This window comes from Euprymna scolopes, chromosome 39 (genome assembly GCF_053919585.1).
Source record: "Euprymna scolopes isolate OS-2025 chromosome 39, ASM5391958v1, whole genome shotgun sequence".
Lineage (NCBI taxonomy): Eukaryota > Metazoa > Mollusca > Cephalopoda > Sepiida > Sepiolidae > Euprymna > Euprymna scolopes.
The window spans coordinates 4,096,785-4,118,301 of NC_136520.1; the positions used below are offsets into that span (position 1 = coordinate 4,096,785).

At 34.1% G+C, this 21,517-nt stretch overlaps 1 protein-coding gene across 3 annotated transcripts in view; it reads left to right on the forward strand.

Moving 5' to 3' along the window:
• Positions 1-21,517, forward strand: part of LOC145263628 (neuroglian-like) — a 229,944-nt gene that overhangs the window by 129,882 nt on the left and 78,545 nt on the right. For all 3 annotated transcript variants that reach the window (XM_080120471.1, XM_080120472.1, XM_080120473.1), the window contains exons 4-5: positions 7,558-7,686; positions 14,908-14,944. In XM_080120471.1, the coding sequence (XP_079976597.1) occupies positions 7,558-7,686; positions 14,908-14,944 (166 nt within the window). The remainder of the gene's footprint in view (positions 1-7,557; positions 7,687-14,907; positions 14,945-21,517) is intronic.

A 21,517-nucleotide genomic window follows, 5' to 3' on the forward strand; every position in this document is an offset into this window, starting at 1 on the left:
GTCTTAAATCTATTTTGCTTTTAGACAAGCTTACCACTTATCATTATGCCTGTTTGTAATATATATATATATATATATATATATATATATATATATATATGAATGAACAAATGATTAATAAAACATTTTAAAAGACATCTTGAAAAAGAGTTAAAAACATATTTAATTTTAAAAAAGGAGGCACAAGATAAGTGGATAGTCCTTAATCCGTGGAGTTTCGAAGAAATAATCTCCTTCTCATCAGAGGGCAGGAATTAGCAAAATGCAGGATCGGATTTTGCATATAAAAGTATTTAATAAAACTACAAGTAAGTCACAGATCTTACTTGGTTAAAAAAAAAAGGGGTGAGGTAAGGGGAATAGGAGGCAAAAGAAAAATGATAAATGATAAAAAGATTTCACATGAATGGATAGTCCGGTGAAGGGTAAAAAATCCAAGAATGGTAAAATCCAAAACGGACGAATTTAAAATTTCCAATCCAATGGGTAAATTCCAAATGGTCCAAAATGATCCAAAAGGCAGAGTATATATATAGTGCAAAATTTTGTTGAAAATTCAAAGATTCACGTTTTCTTTTTTATAACCTTCGTTTATTTCCTGGATTTTTTTTTTTTTTCGATTACAGCTGTTTTATTAGTGGTTAGGCAATTTTACGATTCATGTGTCCATAAAAATATCCTGTCCCCACCAACTTCTTCAGATGTTTTTCCATTAGACTTTTACAACAAAAAGTATATTTTTAACATGCTGAACACCGTATTCGGGTAAAAAGACTTCCAAAGCAATCCTTCATCACTTCCACCATCTTTTTGTGTTATGTGTAAAGATGGTTTTCCGTTTTAACCCGTAGTTTCGTATTTTTATTTTTTATTTATTTATTTTTGTTTTAATTTCACCCCCCTTTTTCCTATTTTTTTTCCCAATTACCTTATAATTTTATTTCTACAATTACACGTGTTTATTTTAATACGCACACACACATATATACACATATATTAATATATATATATATATATATATATATATATATATAATGTAGATGTATATATATACATATATAATGTGTATATATATACATGTATATATATATAATGTATATATATATACATGTATATATAATGTATATATATATATCATGTATATATATATATATAATGTATATATATATACATGTATATATATACAAGAGAACAAGAAAATGAAGTGCAGCATGTATATATATATATACATATATATATATATACATATATATACATATATACACATATATATATATACATATATATATACATATATATATATATATATATACATATATATATACATACATATATATATACATACATATGTATATATATACATATATATATACATATATATATACATATATATATATATATATATATATATATATGTTTTAGATTCATTCTTCTGTAGCACATGACAATAATATAAATAAACTCGCACATAATTTTCCAAACAAATCAACGTACGAACCGACGAGAACACAGTTCAACTGAAAATGATTTAAAGACGCTTGGATTTTTTTTTTTTTTTAATCCAAGCGTCTTTAAATAATTTTAAATCGTTTTTCAGTTGGACTGTGTTCTCGTCAGTTTGTACGTTGATTTGTTTGGAAAATTATGTGCGAGTTTGTTAATATTATTGTCATGTGCTACAGAAGGATGAGTCTAAAACAAACTTTATTTAAAAAAAAAAGAAAAGAAAAAATCCAAGCAGAGAGGAAAAGGGACAAAAACGGTCCAGTCTCTGATCACTTACTATTTATGACTTTTGGACTATTTATTCATGTGTATTTTGCATGCATATGTGTGTGTACGTATGTATAAGCATGTATGTGTATATGCGTATATGTGTGCCTCTACATGATTATGTTTGTATGTGTGTGCACATGCATACGTATGTTTGCGTACATCTGTATGTACGCATGTGTTTATTTCCATGTGCTTGCGGGGTGGAGGGGCTCCTGTAAGCCGTGGTGAAGGCAACCCCCTCTAGGAGAAGCAAATCTCTAAGTTAAAAAAACATAAAGCGGGAGACAGTACCCGCATTAAGCTGGTCTGCAGTTTGACTTGTTGCTGGCTATCTTGCTCTTGCTTGTTGCTGGATGTCAACATTTTGAACATAGAGAGAGATTTAGCTGTCATACAAAGCTAAAACTCTGTAACGCCATCAGGTATAGATACTCCCTCAGGCATTTGTCTATAAATAAAATGGTCCTATAGCGATGGAAAAGCTGTGACGCGTGTAGGTCTGAAATGCTGGAAGCATGTAATAATTGATCTGCCATCATTATATGTGTTTATGTATATATGTATGTATAGGTGTATGTATGTTTATGTACATGTGTATTTATGCATGTGTGTATGTATGTAGATGTATGTATGTGTATGTATGAGCATGTATGTATATGTGTATGAGTACATATTTATGTACGTGTATGTATATGTAGGTAAGTATATATATATATACATGTGTATATGTATGTATATGTGTGTATGGATTTGTATATGTGTCTGTATGTATGCATGTGTGTCTGTATACGTATGTATGTGTATTATTCATTGTGTATGTATATATGCGTGTATGTTTACAGATATGTATGTGTGTATGTGTATATTTGTATATTTGCGTTTATATATATATATGTATGTATGCCAATGACCGTCTTGTGTATGTTTATGTATGTATAAGTATGTGTATGTATGTATGCATATATGTGGGTTATATGTATGTGTGTATGTGTATGTATGCGTATATATGTATGTATTCGTGCATGTATATATATGTATGTATACCAGTGACAGTCTTCAGTGTCATGTCTGCTTGTGCGTGTGAATTTGGCCGCCAGGACTAAAGTCATTTTCGGCTCATGGACTTTCAGTACCTGAGGGAGTGCCACTCGTCTGACAAGACGTTGCAATCATCATATGTATATATGTATGTGTATATATGCATATATACATATATGTATGTGTGTATGTATATATATATGTTTGGGGTGGAGAGGACTACTGTAAGCCGTGGTGAAGGCAACCTTTCTAGGAGAAGCAAATCTCTGATTTAAAAAACCATAAAGCGGGAGACCAGTACCCACATTAAGCTGGTCTGCAGTTTAATTTGTTGCTGGCTATCTTGCTCTTGCTTGTTGCTGGATCTCAACATTTTGAACCGAGAGAGGGACTTAGCTGTCGTACAAACTCTGTAACATCATCTGTGTATAGATACTCGCTCAGGCATTTGTCCATAAAAGTGGTCCTGTGGCGATGGAAAAGCTGTGACGCGTGGAGGCTTGAAATGCTGGAAGCATGTAATAATTGATCTCAATGACCATCTTCCGTGTCATATCTGCTTGAGCGTGTGAATTCACCGGTAGGACTTAAAAAAAAATGTCATTTTGGGGCTCATGGACTTTAAGTGTCTGAGGGAGTGGCACTCGTCTGACAAGACGTTGCATCAGTATATATATATATATACTCGGGTTTTTTTATTCAAAAAGTAATGGACTAATGAATTCAACGAGGTTGTTAGATAGTGCTCAATAAAAAGAGCTGATAATACTTGTTTATTGTTATATAAACATGCTCACATTCTGCTGCTACAAATAGCCACTTGTTTCAATCAAACAACAGATATCATCAGGCAGCGACTTGACTATTCAAAAGTTCAATGAATTGAAACAAGTGGCTATTTGTAGCAGCAGGATGTGACCATGTTTATATAACAATAAACAAGTATATATATATATATATATATATATATATATATATATATATATATATTGCAATAAGATATATAATTGAAAAGAAAAATGTCATTTTGGGGCTCATGGACTTTAAGTGTCTGAGGGAGTGGCACTCGTTTGACAAGACGTTGCAATCAGTATATATATATATATGTATTACAATAAGATATACAATTGAAAAGAAAAATGTCTGAGAGTAGGGTTGTAGAAGGTGGGTAAATAGTTCTCTAAAAATTCTTTAGGTTCAACTGGTGCATTCGTTTCTCGTTTCAAAAGAAGAATGCTGGCTGACAACAGACCGCCGCCATCCCCGCGGTGTGTGCGTCGACTGTTGTACCATCTTTTGAAATGAAAGCTCGATCGAAGAATATCCTGGGAAAACTAGTGGCAGAAGGGGAAGGAGGGTGAATTTTTTTTCTATACTAACTAGCAGGGCTACCTGGCGTTGTCTGGGACCATAAAACAATAAATAGATGTTAAACAGCATAAAGTTTCTCAGACATCCCTAAAATAGAACCCCCCCCCGTTTTATGTGAGAAGTAAAAGAATAAATAAAACTTAGGAGGCCTTCAGAGCACTAGTAAAACTTCTTCCTTTCTATTGATTCATTATTTCTTTCTTTCTATTCATTCATCCTTTTTGGTTCCCCCTTGTCCGTTCGTCCGTTCGTCTGTCCACACTTTTCTCAATAACTACGCCTTGGAATTTTTTAAAAATTTTGCACAAACATTAAACATGATATGAGTAAAAAAAGTAACAGAACGGATTTTCCGGGAAAACTATGCCCCCCACCCACCCCCACCGAGGTTCCGTTCGGGTTAAAATGGTTAAAATTGACACTTTTGTGCTTATTAAAAAAAAATTGATGGCTTGGATTTGTATAAAATTTTTTGAAAAATTGTAACTAACTGATTTCTATATAATTTTGTTTGTCTATACATCGCAATAACTCTTAGTTGTGCCCCAGGGGCTCTTTTAGGGCTAATAAAAACACTCCATTTTTTTGGACTATTTTACCATATTTGTCCAAAATTTTCTGTGTATGTCTTACTTAGCAGTTTTGCATGGTGCTGAACTCAAATTTAAATATGTTAAGACCTTGGGGACTTTGGGGGCTAAATGGGAGGGGGCAAATGATAGACTTTAGTCATTTCTTTTTTTTGCATGGTACAACTCAATTTTACATACTGCACCGTTTGTTCATTTTCACCAGGATTTGACGTCCCCTGAGGACTTTTGGGGCTAAATGGGGGGGGGGGTAAATGCTGAACTTAGTCATTTTTTTTATGCCTCCTTCACTGGGCACTCATGGGTGACCATGCATGCTTCACTTGTTTCTGTTCCTTCTCACACATTTTTTCTTTCTATCCGTGCATCCTCTAAAAACACCAAATAAAATTAAAGACGCCTCTAGAGCATTAGTAAAACTAAGTTTCAACTCACTTTCTTTGTAAAGACATGATTTAGTTCAGAATACATTGTAGTCTACATAGCACTGAATGAAACCCAGTGTTGATTTGATAAAATTCTTTTCATATATAATGGCTTGAATTAAAGTTTAAAATGCAAAAATCAAGTATCATGGTTCAAGCGTGCTCTAAACAGAAACATTCATTTCGAACACGTCCCTGTCTTATAAAAAAAACTGCTGTTGATTTTATATACCGGCCCCTTTGGCTTGTGAAGTAATAAAACTTCTCAAATGCACTTGTAATGTTAGGCTGTATAAGGGTGTTAACTTTGGTCAAAATCAGACAGTTCCCTCTTTAATTGGATTTTTTTCGATTATCGGTTTTCGATACTTATCATTAACTGAGAACAATTTTTTTTTTTTTTTTAAATTTTTTTTTTATTCAATTTTCACCCCAAACAAGGCACAGTGCCACTTTGAAGCAGGGGGCTACTATTAGGGAATTAATTAGCGGGGTCATTATGAAGGGAGATGAGTAGAAAGATGTTTGTTAACATTACACTTGAACTTCTGCATATCATTGCAGTTGGGAAAGTAGAATCCCGGAAGGGAGTTCCAAAGACCCGCAGTTCTGGGGAAGAAACTATTGGAGTAAAAGGCTTTCTTGCACCTAGGGATCTCTACTGTAAAAGGATGAGACTTAGTAGCTTGTCGGGTTTGTCGGGAGTAGTTACGTCGGGGAGGTACAAGTGTTTGCAGTTCGTCAAAGCATTCACCATTAAAGTATTTGTAGAACAGGCAGAGGGATGCAACATCTCGTCGATGGGACAGAGGCTGAAGCCTAGATGACAGTTCAGGACCTATCAGGTTGGCGACTCTCTTTTGAACCCTGTCCAGGAGCGAGAGACTAGTAGCAGATGCACCAGCCTAGATGTGACAACAGTACTCCATACATGGGCGAATGGTTGCCTTATAGAGGTATAGGATACTGTCAGGCGTAAGTAGTTTTCTAGCACGGTAGAGGGAGCCAACCTTCCTTGCAATGGCCTTGGCAATGCTCTCAATGTATCTATGCCAGTTCATATTCCCTGTAAACGTTAGGCCGAGGAGTTTAAAAGAAGTACTTTCAGGCAATATGTTCTTGGCCATTGCTATTGGTGGTAGAGAAGGTTTCTTGTAGTTATTGAAGGAAACAAGCTTAGTCTTAGCAGCATTGAATGTGACCATCCATTTATGTCCCCATTCCACTACGGATTGGAGGTCATCCTCTAGTGTTTCTGCCATTTCCTTGGATATGTGTTCATTTGTTTTCCCCTCATATCTGTTTGAGTGCAGCATCTGAGCAAACACACTTCAGTGACCATCCCAGTACAAATACCGAGTGTTGACTGACCGGTCCAGCGAACCTTGGAGCGTCATATCCCCAGTGACCTGTGAGTCGGATCAAACTAACACAACGTGGGCGTGTCACAAAGGCCATGGTTAGTGTAACCGACTGGGTCCCAACGGTATATTTGGTAAGATCCTGGTCTAAAGGTTACAATTGATGTCTGTGGACTCCGGATCTGCCTCCAGGGTTTGAAAGGTTTTTTATTATTATGATGATGATGATGATGTTATGATGATGATGATGATGATGATGATGATGTTATTATGATGATGATGTTATTATGATGATGATGATGATGTTATTATGATGATGATTATGTTATTATGATGATGATGATGTTTATATTAGCTGACTTTTTCGATTTTTTTTTTTTTTTTTTTTTCAAGAAATAAAATGTTTCTTTCGTCTTTGTTGACCGTTACTGCTGCCTACCGAAAAGCAGCTCTCGCTACTTGGTTCATTGTCATGATGATTGTAATCGCCGTTCTGATTTTTATCATGATTGTTGTTATAAGTTTAAAAAAAATAATTCCCCCTACACACACACACCATCGCTCAGGCGAGTTGATTTTTTCTTTCTTTTGATTTCATTATAGTCTTAGGTTCACGTGTACCAACGGCAACGGTACTCCCCCATATTTTGTTTTCATCTTTTGTTTTCAATTTTTTCCAGCGGATTGTCATCGAATTGTCACTGATCCACCACATTATCAAAAAAAAAAATGTAAATATTTAAAATATTTAAATATTTATTTGTAGGAATGAGTAAACCGATCACCCATTTTTTTAAAAAAATTTTTTTATCCACATTCACTCCAAACAAGGTATATCACCACTTGGACATAAGGGGCTACTATTTGAGACCATGCCTAGAAAAGATTAGCAAGATATTAGTTTACATTACATTTAAATTTCTGCATCAGCTGAATTTTTTCATTATTTTTTTTTTTCAAGAAATAAAATGTTTCTTTTGTCTTATTTTTTGACAGTTACCGCTGCCTACCGAAAGGCAACTCTCGCTACTTGGTTCATTGTCATGATGATTGTAATCGCCGTTCTGATTTTTATCATGATTATTGTTTGCATTGTGAAAAGGAACCGAGAGGCAAGATATCACGGTAAGTGCTTTTCACATCCTTGTATATAAAATCTCTCAAAAGTTTTAATTATTTGAAGTTATCTCCCCTGCACTTCAAAATGGTGCTGAGAAATCGCCGATTGGCATGAAACGATAAGATTTGATTTTCTTATTCAAAAATCAAAATACTTGATCAATATACGTGATTTTTTTATTTAAATAATATATTTTCTGGTGGGTTCTAGACAAGCACCTTACTTTATTTTGATTATTACTATGTTAAATATAGGAATGGGGTGGGGGATTAGTTTTATGTTGTAAATGAACAACTTATAAAAAATTAATAAATTTGTGTTTGTTTCATTTTTTATTTTCAAGAAAAAATTAAAAGAATCATTTTGAAATTGAAAATTAGGCTTAAAGATTTCTGATTCCGATACCCCACAAAATTCCAATTTTTCTGATTCCCGATTTTGATTACAGTTAATCGCCCCAACACTAATATATATATATATATATATATATATATATATACTAGTAAAAGTACTCATCGTTGACAGGGTTCAAAAACAGCCTACAGAAAATGGACTCTGATTTATGAAAGTATGATAGGTTATGAAAAGGAAGGGTTGTAAAGAGATAGCTTCGAATTTGGGAGTATCAAAACCAAAGCAAAATATGATGAAAGTAAAAATGAAATGAAATAATTTATTATACCATACCTGTTCACACTGAAACACTTATCACAATATTCTGTGGATCTATATTAAAAAACCTTGTTAAACTTTGTGACATATTTCCATTCTATGGAGATCAGGTGCAAACGAACACCCCATAATTTTATTCTACCATATTTCTTCAAACTGAAACATAATTATCAAAGTATACTTACACAAATAGATATGAAGTCTTTATTAAAGTTTGTGCCTATTTCTATTCTATGGAGGCCAGGCGCGAACGCAGACCCCACAATTTTATTATACCATCCCTATTTAAGTTAAAACATACTTATCAAAGTATTATGTACATCTATATCAAAAACACTTGTAAACATTTTTTTTTTTTAGTTTTTTATTTCCATACTTTGTGGACCAAGTGCGTACGCAGACCCCACAATTTTAATGAATCATCATTATGCCAGATCAAACATACCCATTCCTGTGTCTCGATACATCTTCTATCATTATATGTGATCAGTTTTCTATAATAGTCAACCATATAGGAGCCTATTCGTGACCAGACACACACACAGACGTTCAGCTTTATATTATAGAAGATATATATATATATATATATATATATATATATATATATATATATGTATAAATATATATCATATCTTATATTATGTATATATATATATTACTAGCCATTACTATATCAGCCCGGCTTTGCTCGGGCCCCATGTACTGTTCATAACTGTATGTGCATATATATATATATATATATATATATATTAAAAAGTTTGACTCATGTTCAGGTAACCAACATCTAAAATTTCAAGTGTTTACACCCAAAATTAGTGGATGAGTTTGGTAGAATCTGCAAAGGTCAACTCTTTCAACTTTGACCTCTTGGCAGCCAAATTTTCTCCCAAAAACTGATTTAAAAGCTTGCTGCATGTCTGAATACCCTTTATGTAAAATTTAAAATGTTCAGATCCAAAATTAACTGAATAGTTTGCTAGAGAACGTTGACCTCTTGGCAGCTAAATTTTCATCCAAAATCTGATTAAAAAGCTTGCCCTATGTCTTAATACACTTTATAAAAAATTGACTGAGTAATTTGGTAGAGACCGCAAGGGGGTCAAATTTTTCAAATTTTGACCCTAATTTTTACCTCTTAACATTTATTGTTTTGGGCTCAAATAAAGTTAAAAAGTTTGATCCATGTTCAAGTAACCTACATCTAAAATTTCAAGTGTTTAAACCCAAAATTGGCAGAGGAGTTTGGTAGAGTTTTCAAAGGTCAAATCGTTGAGCTTTGACTCCTTGAGAGCCAAATTTCTGTCCGAAAACTGATTAAAAAGATTTTCCCAAATCTCAATATCCTTTATGTCAAGTTTCGAGTCTGTAGACTGAAAATTGACAGAGTAGTTTGGTAGTGAAATGTACACACACTGACACACGCAAAGAAACAATTTCACTTTTATAGATATACTAGACTACCCGTGACCCGTGACTATGGAATTAATGTTTGAACGTGACACTTGTGACGTAAAGACAATTGTTTTTTTTTGACATAACAGAAACATTTCTATGAAAGTATATTAAAATGAAAAAAGAATATAGATAGATGTCTATGAATCGTTCTGTTTATAATTGCTTATTTTTGAAAAAAAAAAAAACTTACAGTCATTGAATTAGAAGTGGTTTGCCATACTTATAGGTAAACATGCACTGAGCATATACAATAATACTTAAAGTTAAATTCAACTTTTGATATATCTTTTTTAAATGAAATTGTTAGTTGAAAGTACAGAATAGTTAAAAACACTCTCCCCATGTTAAGAATGGCTTGTTAAATAGAAAGTGAAAATAAAATGTAACTTTTTAAAATTTATTTTAAACAAACATTCATGCCCCATTGGGTCAAATATTTTATTTATAGGTCAATAAAACTAATTAACACAATGCGAGAATGAACGCTGTAAGAAAATATTAACAATTGTTTGTTTGGATAATTTAAACTTGGGACGCTGAAAACGTACACGGTAAAACAATACGTTTTATTGTCGCGTTGATTATTTATTTGTAACGCAAATTAAAAAAAACATATTTTGGGGATTATTTATGTTAGTAGTATAGAAGAAAATGTATGAATGTTTTTAAGAAAAAAAAAAAAAGAGAAACTTTTAAAAAAAAAAAAGGAGGCGGTGGGTAAGTCGTCATTGTAAATTGTTCTTATAATTGTCAACAGGTCAAAGTTGATTTATTTGTAAGAAAATTGCGTGTATTGTAATACAGAATAGTTGCAAAACATCCCCACCCTTCCCATGTTGAATAATAATTTCTAAATAATAACGTTAATATTTCAGTGCGCAGGTCAGATTCTGTAAAAGCAGCGATTTGTGTTTATTTGTTTACGTTGTTATGGGTTAATATTTATGCACACATGCGCAACCTGATGTTGTAAACCGGAAAGTGGGTTACATCACTCATTACAAGGTCATTGGAGTTTTATAATTATATAGATTTATTTACAAGCAAACATAACAAGTTGTGATACAATGTTCAATAATAGATGTAATTTCTATTTGAAGTAGTAATGCTCTTCTTTTAATGCAAATAATTGTTTATGCCTTTACCAATATATATATATATATATATATATATATATATATATCATAATGTTTTTAGGAATACAAACTTTTAATTTTAACTTCCTAATTGCAATATTTAAATATTTAAATTTTGTATCCCTAAAAACATTATGAAATATTTGAAGACGAGATACAATTCGAGTTTAATTAAGAAATTAAACTCTATTCTAAAAATTAAAAGTAAAATTAAATCGACGCAAGACAATATAACATTCTTACATTCTTGTGTCAATAATAAAGTGTGTCCTTCGTTTATTTTATTTAAAATAAAAAAGCGAATTTGCACAAAATCGAGAATGCGTTTATCCATAATTTTTTGGATAAACTAGCATTGAATTTAGAGAAATATAAGAGTGAAAATGTTCAATTATGGAGTAGTGAGCATTCTTTCGTGCTTTGATAAAGTTCGCTTTGCACGATATGTTGCAATTTTACAAGAACGAGATATTAAAAAATTAGTTCTTAAATCAAATAAAAAATTGCAACACTTAATATATAAAAAGTTTGGGTATACTACCAACCCAAATAGCTGGCTCCTCATTTCTCTTTCTTTCCTCTCCTGTTCCTCTTTTCCCCTTTGTGGAGAGAAGATTAAAGGATTATATATATATATATATATATATATATATATATATATATATATATATATATATATATATAAATTTACTTTTAATCATGAATCATAAGTCTTCCCTTCCTAATTGCAATATATATATATATATATATATATGAAATAAAAATTACAATTAAATTTACCAAAATGATCCAAGATGGTTAAAATAAAGTATATTATAAATATTAAAGAATTGATATTTAAAAAATAATCTAAACCAGGTGTAAAAGCTCGATAAAACCAAATAGGAGATAGAGCTTATAATTGGATTTACATTTTTGGATTATACCGTCATTAGATAATTTACCTTTCACCAGACTATCCATTCACATGAAATCACCTTTTTCTTCACCATATTCCCTCTGCTTCACTTTTTGTTATCAACTAAGATCTTTGACTTACTTGCAGTTTCATCAAATACTTTTGTATGCAAAATCCGATCCCGTATTTTGCTAATTCCTACCCTCTGATGAGAAGGAAAGTATTTCTCCGAAACTCCGTGGATTAAGGACTATCCACTTATTAAGTGTTTCCTTTTCAGATTAAATATGTTTTTAACTCTTTTTCAAAGTGTTTTTTAACATGTTTTATTAACTATTTGCTCTTACATATATATATATATATATATATATAGTGTATCACAAATGCTACGAAGAGATAGACTTAAATATCTGTAGGAATGTGAGAGGTGTACCCTCCTCCACTATGCCGAGTCGAAAAAGTCTCTTTGGGCAAATTTTTATCATGCCGATAGTGTTGAAATCCATCTGGACCATCTAGATTAAACTTTTTCTCATCGGTTAGTTTTGTGCTGTTCAAGAAGGCTTTCTGCAGTCGCTTTAAATGATTGAAACCCTTCATTTTCAGATGCCTACATACTGCTGCTTTTTGGCTTTTCAATCAACTTGAGGTCATACTAGAGTTTTTTTTAAACTTCTTCTGATACGGCAATCCAGTGATGGGGTTATTTTTTTTGGTCGACCTGGACTCTTTTTGTGCCCATATTGATCTGGATTTCTTAAAAAATTTGTGATGACCGTTTTGCTACGATTCACTTCATGTGCAATGGATCTATGCAAGAGTCCACCCCTATTAAGCTCAAAGATCCTTCCTTCTCAAACTCTGATAATGGTTTCCCTTTTGCCATTTATAATTTAGTAAGATGTTTTTTATCCACCAGCAAGTTGCTTTTAGTAACATAGAAAGCTTTTCGTATTCATTTTTTTCAAAACTAGCCGATTTTATTAAAGTGGTCTTATCATTTTGACCAGGTGAAAATGTTTGTTTTTTAAAAAATAATTATTAGATCAGGGTTAAGGTTTCGAATGAAGCAGATTTCATTTTTTTTCCATCATATTTTCCCTTTTGGCAATGGTTTCAACCATTTGTTTGATTAAAAATTTGATAATATGCGTAAACGCTTACTTTCTTAAGTGACCAGGACTATATATATATATATATATATATATATATGCATGCCTTAAATAAGGCCAAAACAACAAGTCTATAACTATTGTTATTGAGAATCAGATGCGTTGGGCAGGTCATCGTTTCTGACTTGAAGACTGTCAGCTCCCCAAAAAGTTGTTTTATGATGAGCTCCTTCTTGGTTAAAGACTCCAGCACAAACCCAGAAAACATTTTCGTGCTAGTCTCAAAGAGAGTTTGGTGAGCTTTCATATTCCTGTTGACAGTTGGGAGTCCCTAGCGTATGATTGCAAGCAGTGGAGGTCACTGATATACGCAGAACACTTTGAAGCAGCCAAAACAAAACTAAAGAAACTATTTCAGTGACTTTTTGGACAGCATATATATATATATATATATATTATTATTATTATTATTATTTCATGCATCTAGATAAAATTTTATGCATCTATTTTCAGTATTTACTTCGACAGTGCGTAAGTAGACCTAAGTACTAATCTTTGAATATGACAATTAAGCTAAACAGAATTTTCCATGGGGATGAGAAACCAGATCCCCGCCAAAAAGGACAAAAGAAACAGGTGAATTAGAGGTCAAATTACCCATGCCTGATAAATACACGCCCATTGGCTGTGATAAATCGGTGTATAAATAACAAAGAATCTTATTGGCTGACTGGCAAACCCAGTACCACAGAAACATGAAAACACGTAGCAACATAAATTCCATGCAATACTCTGACGAAGTCTCACAAGAAAAATTCTATGTAGCTTAATTGTAAGTAACTAAAATTTCGAAATACTTTCAGATTAAATTGTATAATACTGTAAAATTAAAGTCCATATAAACATCAAATCTGTTGCCAAGGTTGCTGGAAAAATGGTAGGATCCTTCTACAGCAATTCTCTATCTATATAAAAGCCAAGTACATCCAAGGATGGAGTACTGCTGCCACATCTGGACAGGAGCTGCTAAAAACAGCCCATCTTGCCTTGACAGAGTACAAAATAGACTTTGTGGCTTAGTGAGGGATACCCTTTTCTCTTCCCTGCAACCTCTCTTTGTCTTTGTTTTATCGTTACTTCCATGGGAAGTGCTCGTCTGAGCTCCAATCTCTGGTCCCCCCTCACCAACCTTTCACGATAAACACCTGTCTAGCTGAAACCACTGTGTGTGTATTAATTTTATTTAGTATGAGCTCAGATGTCCTCTCCCCCCCCCCCAAAAAAAAAATGAAAACTATCTGATAAGGCACTATGACTTATAAAAAAGGCTTTTAATATTAATTGATAACAAAATTATTCCCAGTAATTTTTTTTTTTCTGAAATCTGTAAATACAATTCTAAAACTATGCCTAGAATGTTAGATTTACAGACTCTGGCACAGATGTAAGATTGCATTTACAAACTCTGGCACAGATGTAAGATTGCATTTACAAACTCTGGCACAGATGTAAGATTGCATTTACAAACTCTGGCACAGATGTAAGATTGCATTTACAAACTCTGGCACAGATGTAAGATTGCATTTACAAACTCTGGCACAGATGTAAGATTGCATTTACAAACTCTGGCACAGATGTAAGATTGCATTTACAAACTCTGGCACAGATGTAAGATTGCATTTACAAACTCTGGCACAGATGTAAGATTGCATTTACAAACTCTGGCACAGATGTAAGATTACATTCACAGACTCTGGCATAGAATTAGGATTGTATTTACAGATTCTGGCATAGAATTTGACTTACATTTACAGATTCTGGCAGATCTTAGCTCTCTAGTTTTTAATTTGAGAAAGACCATTTCTGTTGTTGTTTTTGTTGTTGTTTAAACCTTGAAGAATTCTTTTCCAAACGGTTTATTTCAAATTTCTTGCTGTATTTCCGCTTCTTCAGTCCAAGAGGAAGGCTTACCAAACGGTAACGAAGACAAGTAAGTTCCGACCGTTTATTTCTACGGAATGCTTTGTTGAATTTTCGACATGTCACCGTCTCTAAAATCTGCAACCCCGTGTCGGTCATTGTCCGAGCCATGAATTTTATTTATTATATATATTTATATATATATATGAAAAAGAAAAATGATGTTATACTATAAAGCAATAAAAGACCTTTTTTATCTCGATCTTTTGATGTTGTTGTTGTTTTGTCTGAGAGTTGTCTATGGAATCGGTGTACAGTATTGTTTTGCTATTTCAAATGCTTGTTTTAATTTGTGTGTGGATTCTGCATGTTGCTTCTTTTATTGGGGGGGGGACTAGAAATCATTCTTTCGTAAAAACTAGTGCATCATGAGGACACGACGCTAATAATTCGTTCTGCTCTGAAAATTAAAATATTAACTTTTTTTGGTTTTATTTGGATTATTCAAACTATTGTCCTTATCTTAGATGCTATACTCACAACGTTTCGGACGATGTAACCGTCGACTTCTTGAATTGTCTCCCCTTGTTCTGAGTGGAAATCTTAAAAAAAAAAAAAAATTTGTCCTCAAAAAATAAAATGCACAAGGGTCCAGGTTTTTTTTTTTTTTTTTTTTTTTTTTTTGTTTAGTTTTTTTTTTTTTTTTTCTCTCTAAACACTTCCCATCAGCAAATATACTAAATAAAGTCAGGGAGCATTGTGACATATTTATGTTACAGATAGAACCCCCACTTCTGAAATCATTAAAAAAAAAAAGTGTTTTTTTTTTGTTTTTTTTTAGTTTTTTTTTTTTTTTTCTCTCTAAACACTTCCCATCAGCAAATATACTAAATAAAGTCAGGGAGCATTGTGACATATTTATGTTACAGATAGAACCCCCACTTCTGAAATCATTAAAAAAAAAAAGTGTTTTTTTTTTTTTTTGTTTAGTTTTTTTTTTTTTTTTCTCTCTAAACACTTCCCATCAGCAAATATACTAAATAAAGTCAGGGAGCATTGTGACATATTTATGTTACAGATAGAACCCCCACTTCTGAAATCATTAAAAAAAAAAAAGTGTTTTTTTTTTTTTTTTTTGTTTAGTTTTTTTTTTTTTTTCTCTCTAAACACTTCCCATCAGCAAATATACTAAATAAAGTCAGGGAGCATTGTGACATATTTATGTTACAGATAGAACCCCCACTTCTGAAATCATTAAAAAAAAAAAGTGTTTTTTTTTTTTTTTTGTTTTCTTTTGTATTCTAACAAATTCATTGAGTAAAGCAAAATTCAAATATAAAACCAAAAAATTCAGTCGCTAAGAAGTTTTTGGTTATCGTCAAGCAAAGTCCCCCGAAGCTTGTTGCGGGCCTGTTAAACATCATACAAAGTTAAAACGCATCCTAAACAGAATATTCCCCCCAATTTTTTTTTTTTAATTTTAATAAACCTGAATAGTAAATAAGAAAACTTTTGAGATTATTCGGTATTAGATACAATTTTTTTAATGGTTAATTTTAGTCAAACAGGTTCGCAGCAAGCATCAAGAAGACTTTGCTTGACAATAACCATTTTTTTTTTGTTTTTTTTTTTGGCTTTTTTTAAAAATTAATCAAAATATCTATTTAAAGGGCAGAATTATTTTGCTAAAGATTTGTTTGTTGTTGTTTGGCTAATTTTGTAATTTGTAATTAATATTTTGTGAAACGTTTGTCCTTTTTTGTTTTTTGTTTTTTTTAGACACTAACTGTGCGATTCAGTAGTGGTTCCCAACCTTTTTAACATGGTGGGACACTACTGAAGATGTTTTTTTAATTTAATTTTCACAGCACACCTATCACAAAACATATCTTTTTTTACTCATAAAGCCTTTTTGCAATAATATATATATTTTTTTTTTTATTTATTTTTTTTTAATTACATTTTCACCCCAAACAAGGCACATTGCCACTTTGGTGTCGGGGGCTACTATCAGGGGCAGCAACTACTGGGACACTATGTTGTGATTTGGGCAGCAAGATGTCGGTTTACATTACACTTGAACTTCTGCATGTCAGTACAGTTGGGGAAGCAGGGACCTGGAATGGAATTCCAGAGTCTAGTGGTTCTGGGAAAGAAACTACTGGAGTAGAAAGATCTTTTACATCTGTGTGGGGGGTGGTATTTAGCTGCTTGTCGGGTTTGTCGAGGATGTCTACGTTGTGGGGCACAAGTGTCTGCAGTTCGCCAGAGCATTCACCACTAAAATACTTGTAGAACAGGCAGAGGGATGCAACATTTCGTCGATGGGACAGAGGCTGAAGCTTAGATGCCAGTTCAGGGCCTATCAGATTGACGACTCTCTTTTGAACCTTGTCTAGGAGCGAGAGACTAGTAGCAGATACACCAGCCCAAATGTGACAGCAATACTCCATACATGGGCGAATGGTGGCCTTATAGAGGTACAGGATACTTTTGGGTGTTAGTAGTTTTCTAGCACGGTAGAGAGGGCCTACCTTCTTTGTAGTGGCCCTGGCAATGGTTTCAAAGTAATTGTTCCAACTCATGTTTCCTGTGAATGTTAAGCCAAGCAGTTTGAAAGATGTACTCTCAGATAAAGACTCACTGGCCATTGCTATTGGTGGCAGAGAAGGTTTCTTGTAATTATTGAAGGAAACCAGTTTAGTTTTGGCAGCATTGAATGTGACCATCCATTTATGTCCCCATTCCACTACAGATTGGAGGTCATCCTCTAGTGTTTTTGCCATTTCTTTAGATATGTGTTCATTTGTTTTCCTGTCATGCCTGTTATAGAGTGTGGTGTCATCAGCATATATACCCATCTCAGACGCAATTTTGTCGGGAAGGTCATTTATGAATATTAGGAACAATAGAGGTCCAAGGATAGACCCCTGAGGCACTCCCACATTTATATACTGTTTAGATGTACGACCGTCGAGGTCAACCTTGATTTTTCTCTTATTTAAGAAGGATTTAATTATGTTAAGTATTCTACCAGTGATACCATGTGATCTAATTTTCATGAGGAGACCCTCATGCCATACCCTGTCAAAAGCCTTAGATATATCTAGAGCTACCGCTCTGCCCTCCCCCGCTTTGTCCAGTGAATGGTATATATGTTCAGAGATTACAGTAAGGATGTCTGCTGTGGAACGGGCTTGTCTAAATCCATATTGTTTGTCAGTCAGAGGTTTAGCATCTGTAAGGTGATGGACTAGAGCATGGTTAATTATGGTCTCAAATATTTTGGCGAAAAGTGGGAGGAGGCTAATGGGGTGATAATTTGATGGGTCAGTTCTTTCGCCAGAATTCTTGAATACTGGTACCACAAAAGCAGTTTTCCAACAGCCCGGAAAGCAAGATTCATTAAGGCATTTGTTGTAGAGTTTGGAGAGAACTGGAGCTACTTCGGCTGAGCACTTTTTTAATAGCACAGCTGGGATGAGATTGGGTTCACATGCTTTTAAAGTGTCAAGGTTTTTTATGATAGCATGCACCTGAGCAGGGGTGATTTTTAGATCATCTAGCGTGGCGTCTGTCCACAAAGGAAAGTCAGGCAGGGGGTGGTCTCGGTTGCTAAGCAACAACCTCATGATTGTTGCTTGGTGAGGGGAATTGTTGATTGCCCATTATTTACTAAACTGTTGTAGATTTTCCAGAAGTCACGCGTTCCTAGTTTTTGTGCTTCGATGCGTTTTTTGTGGTTTCAGTAAATTCTCTCTTAGCTGTCGCTATTTCTTTCTTAACGTTACTTCTAGCTTCTATATACTTCTCTCTGTTTGAACTGGACTTATGTCAGTTAAATTTGTGGTATGCATGCTGCCTTTGAGCAATGGCAGGTGCGCAAGTAGAAGTAAACCATTTGGGTGTGTGGGGCTTCCTATAAAATTTCCGTATAGGAACATATGCTTCAATTGCCATTTTGAACCATTCAGTGGTCTCATTTGCGCACTGTTCAGCACGAAGAGAAAAAATATTTCCCGATGGGGCATCTCTGATAAGATCTCGGATGGCTTCCGAGTCAGCCTTTTTATAATATCTCGTTGTTTTGAGCACTGGCTCTTCAGTTTGGGGTCTAGAGTTTAGGGCGATTTTGACCATTATCACTGCATGATCAGCGTTCCCGAGTGGGCTGTTAGCATTTGTTGTACAATCCTCGGGAACTGTGATGCGTGTTCTTGCTGGTCAGGGAAACGTATAGATATAGAGAAGCTATGAGTTGTGCTGCCCACTGCATCTGTATAAGTAGAGAATCCAAACCAGTTTTTGTGGTGGACATTGAAGTCACCAAATACATGTACTTGTGCGCTAGTGTCGAGAGAGAGTGCTGTGTCTATGCTGTCGGAGACTTTGTTTATCATGGTGCAGTCCTGGGTCGAGGGAGAGCGGTAGAGAAAATAAAAGTAGTTAATGTTATGTTGTATGTTTAGTCTAAAGTACATAAAGGTTTAGTCAAGGGGAGGGCGTTATGAATGTAGACTCCAAGTGCGTGCATATGTCTGTCAGAGTCCTTATGGCAGAGTGGGAGATAGCCAGGCATGTTAAAGTAGTTAGAGGGGATGAAGGAGTGTAGGTTAGTCTCACTTAGTGCTAAGATATCCGGGGTGTTTGTTAGGAGAAATGCTTCAACATCATTTAAATTAGTTTTAAGCGCACGGATGTTCGTAAATGCAAGCCTCAAGGGAGAAGGCAGGTTGGATTTGTTTGAGTTTGGGCCTGGTTTTAGCATAAAATAAGCAGATCATCAGTTGTCCTGCCATCTACTAGGATTGTGGCCTCTGGATAGCCCACCAGGGATGAATGCAGGGTCCCTTTCCATGCGCAACATGGCACTACAAACAACCCAATATTATACAACTGCTGATGGAGCAGCAGTTCTAAGCGCTACCAAGTTAGGGCTCCTGTACTACCAGTTGGGAACAACAGCCAAGAACTGTCTATCCGGTACCCTCAACCCATCAGACGATGGTCAACCCAATCTACTTGTACTGGCATTATGGCATTCAAGCACTCCCAAGTGCCCACTTTAGGGGATGGGATGTGTCGGGAGTGTGGAAAACGGTGTTCATTGCCCTAGTCAGGAAACAAGATCGACCATCGAAGGTCTGTCGACTCTGTGATTCGACCTCTACGCCTAGATAATAGGCAAAGAAGGAGTATAGAAGCCGGGCGATAGACAGTGCCTATCTACTCCTTAAGCAGTTTAGGTTTGCAGACCGGTAATTTGTTTGAGTCACCAGCTCTAGGAAGGTTGTCATCCAAGACCGGAGAGGCCTTCCTCCCCTTAGGTTTAGCTTCAGAGTTTTCCTTCTCCTAGACGGATGACCTGGGAAGATGTACGGGTCTATCAGCACCGAGAGGGTTTTCCCCGCGCCTGGGTCCTAATCCAGGTATTTCTGCGCCCCCGCATTTGTGGTTAATGTTAACGGGTTAGTTTAAAAGGGCTATATATCAACTGAAAAATTATACTCCTCAAAGTGATTACAGGGCATTGCTATTTCATTGTTTGTTACTGGAGGAGGGGCTGAGTAAAAGTTCATACAGTAGAAGCAGCTATATTTGCAAACAGGTCTGTTGAAAGGAATTAACATGGTTTGTTTTTTCCTTTAGGTTAAAAAAAAAAAGTTTCCTTTTCTTATTTTTATGTTGGCTTAGGAATAGGATAATGCGATGCAGAATGGTATGGTATTACGAATTAACTAGAAAAAATTGTACAAGCTCTGGATATTTTAGATAGCAGAGGATTAAGTTGTATATTCAATAGATACAAGTAACGTCATTTTTGGTATGAAGTACATTACAGTACAGGTATAATTGGGAGTAAATTATATGCTATGTCGTATAAAGTATGTATAGTACAATAAATAGATATATGGGCATATTTCCAGTAGATGCGAATATATGGAGATTGTAGGTATTAAGTAGGTTACCATTTCTTATGAAGATATCTCCAGCTTTCGTTTAAAAATTAGGAAGTTGTATTTTGCATTATAGAGTATCGGTTCAGTTTTTGTATTTAACATTGCAAAGCTAAGGAAGAGACAGCTATTGCTATGTAATATAGATAGTTGTATATCTAAGTACAGACTTAAAAAACAAAAAGAAAACATTATATAAGAATGATTTTTATTCACTTAAATCAACATATCCTATATTCTAGTATAGAATAATAATGGTGAATATAAGTGGATCAGTTGTGCCTGGTGATTTTTAACTATTGCAGCATGTTGAAACACATTGTTAACTCTTCTTTAATATTTTTTAAGTCATTCACATATTTTTATTTTTAATGTCGTTTAGGTGAGAAAATTCTTAATGTCGTTAAGGAAGGAAATTTTTTAATGTTTAAGTTATAAAAATTTGAATGTCGTTTAGGTAAGAAAATTTTTAAGGTCATTATGGTAAGAACATTTTTAATGTCGTTTGATCTGACAAACTCTAGCTCCTATATTGAGAATCTCCCTTTTACTATGACGTCAGAAGTATGTTTCCCAACGTGACCAATTCACATGGCTAAGCACACGTTTTTCCAAACACACTTTTGACAACAAAGAATTCTCAACTAACCTATTTTTAACAATGTATTTTTAATTTGTATTGTTCA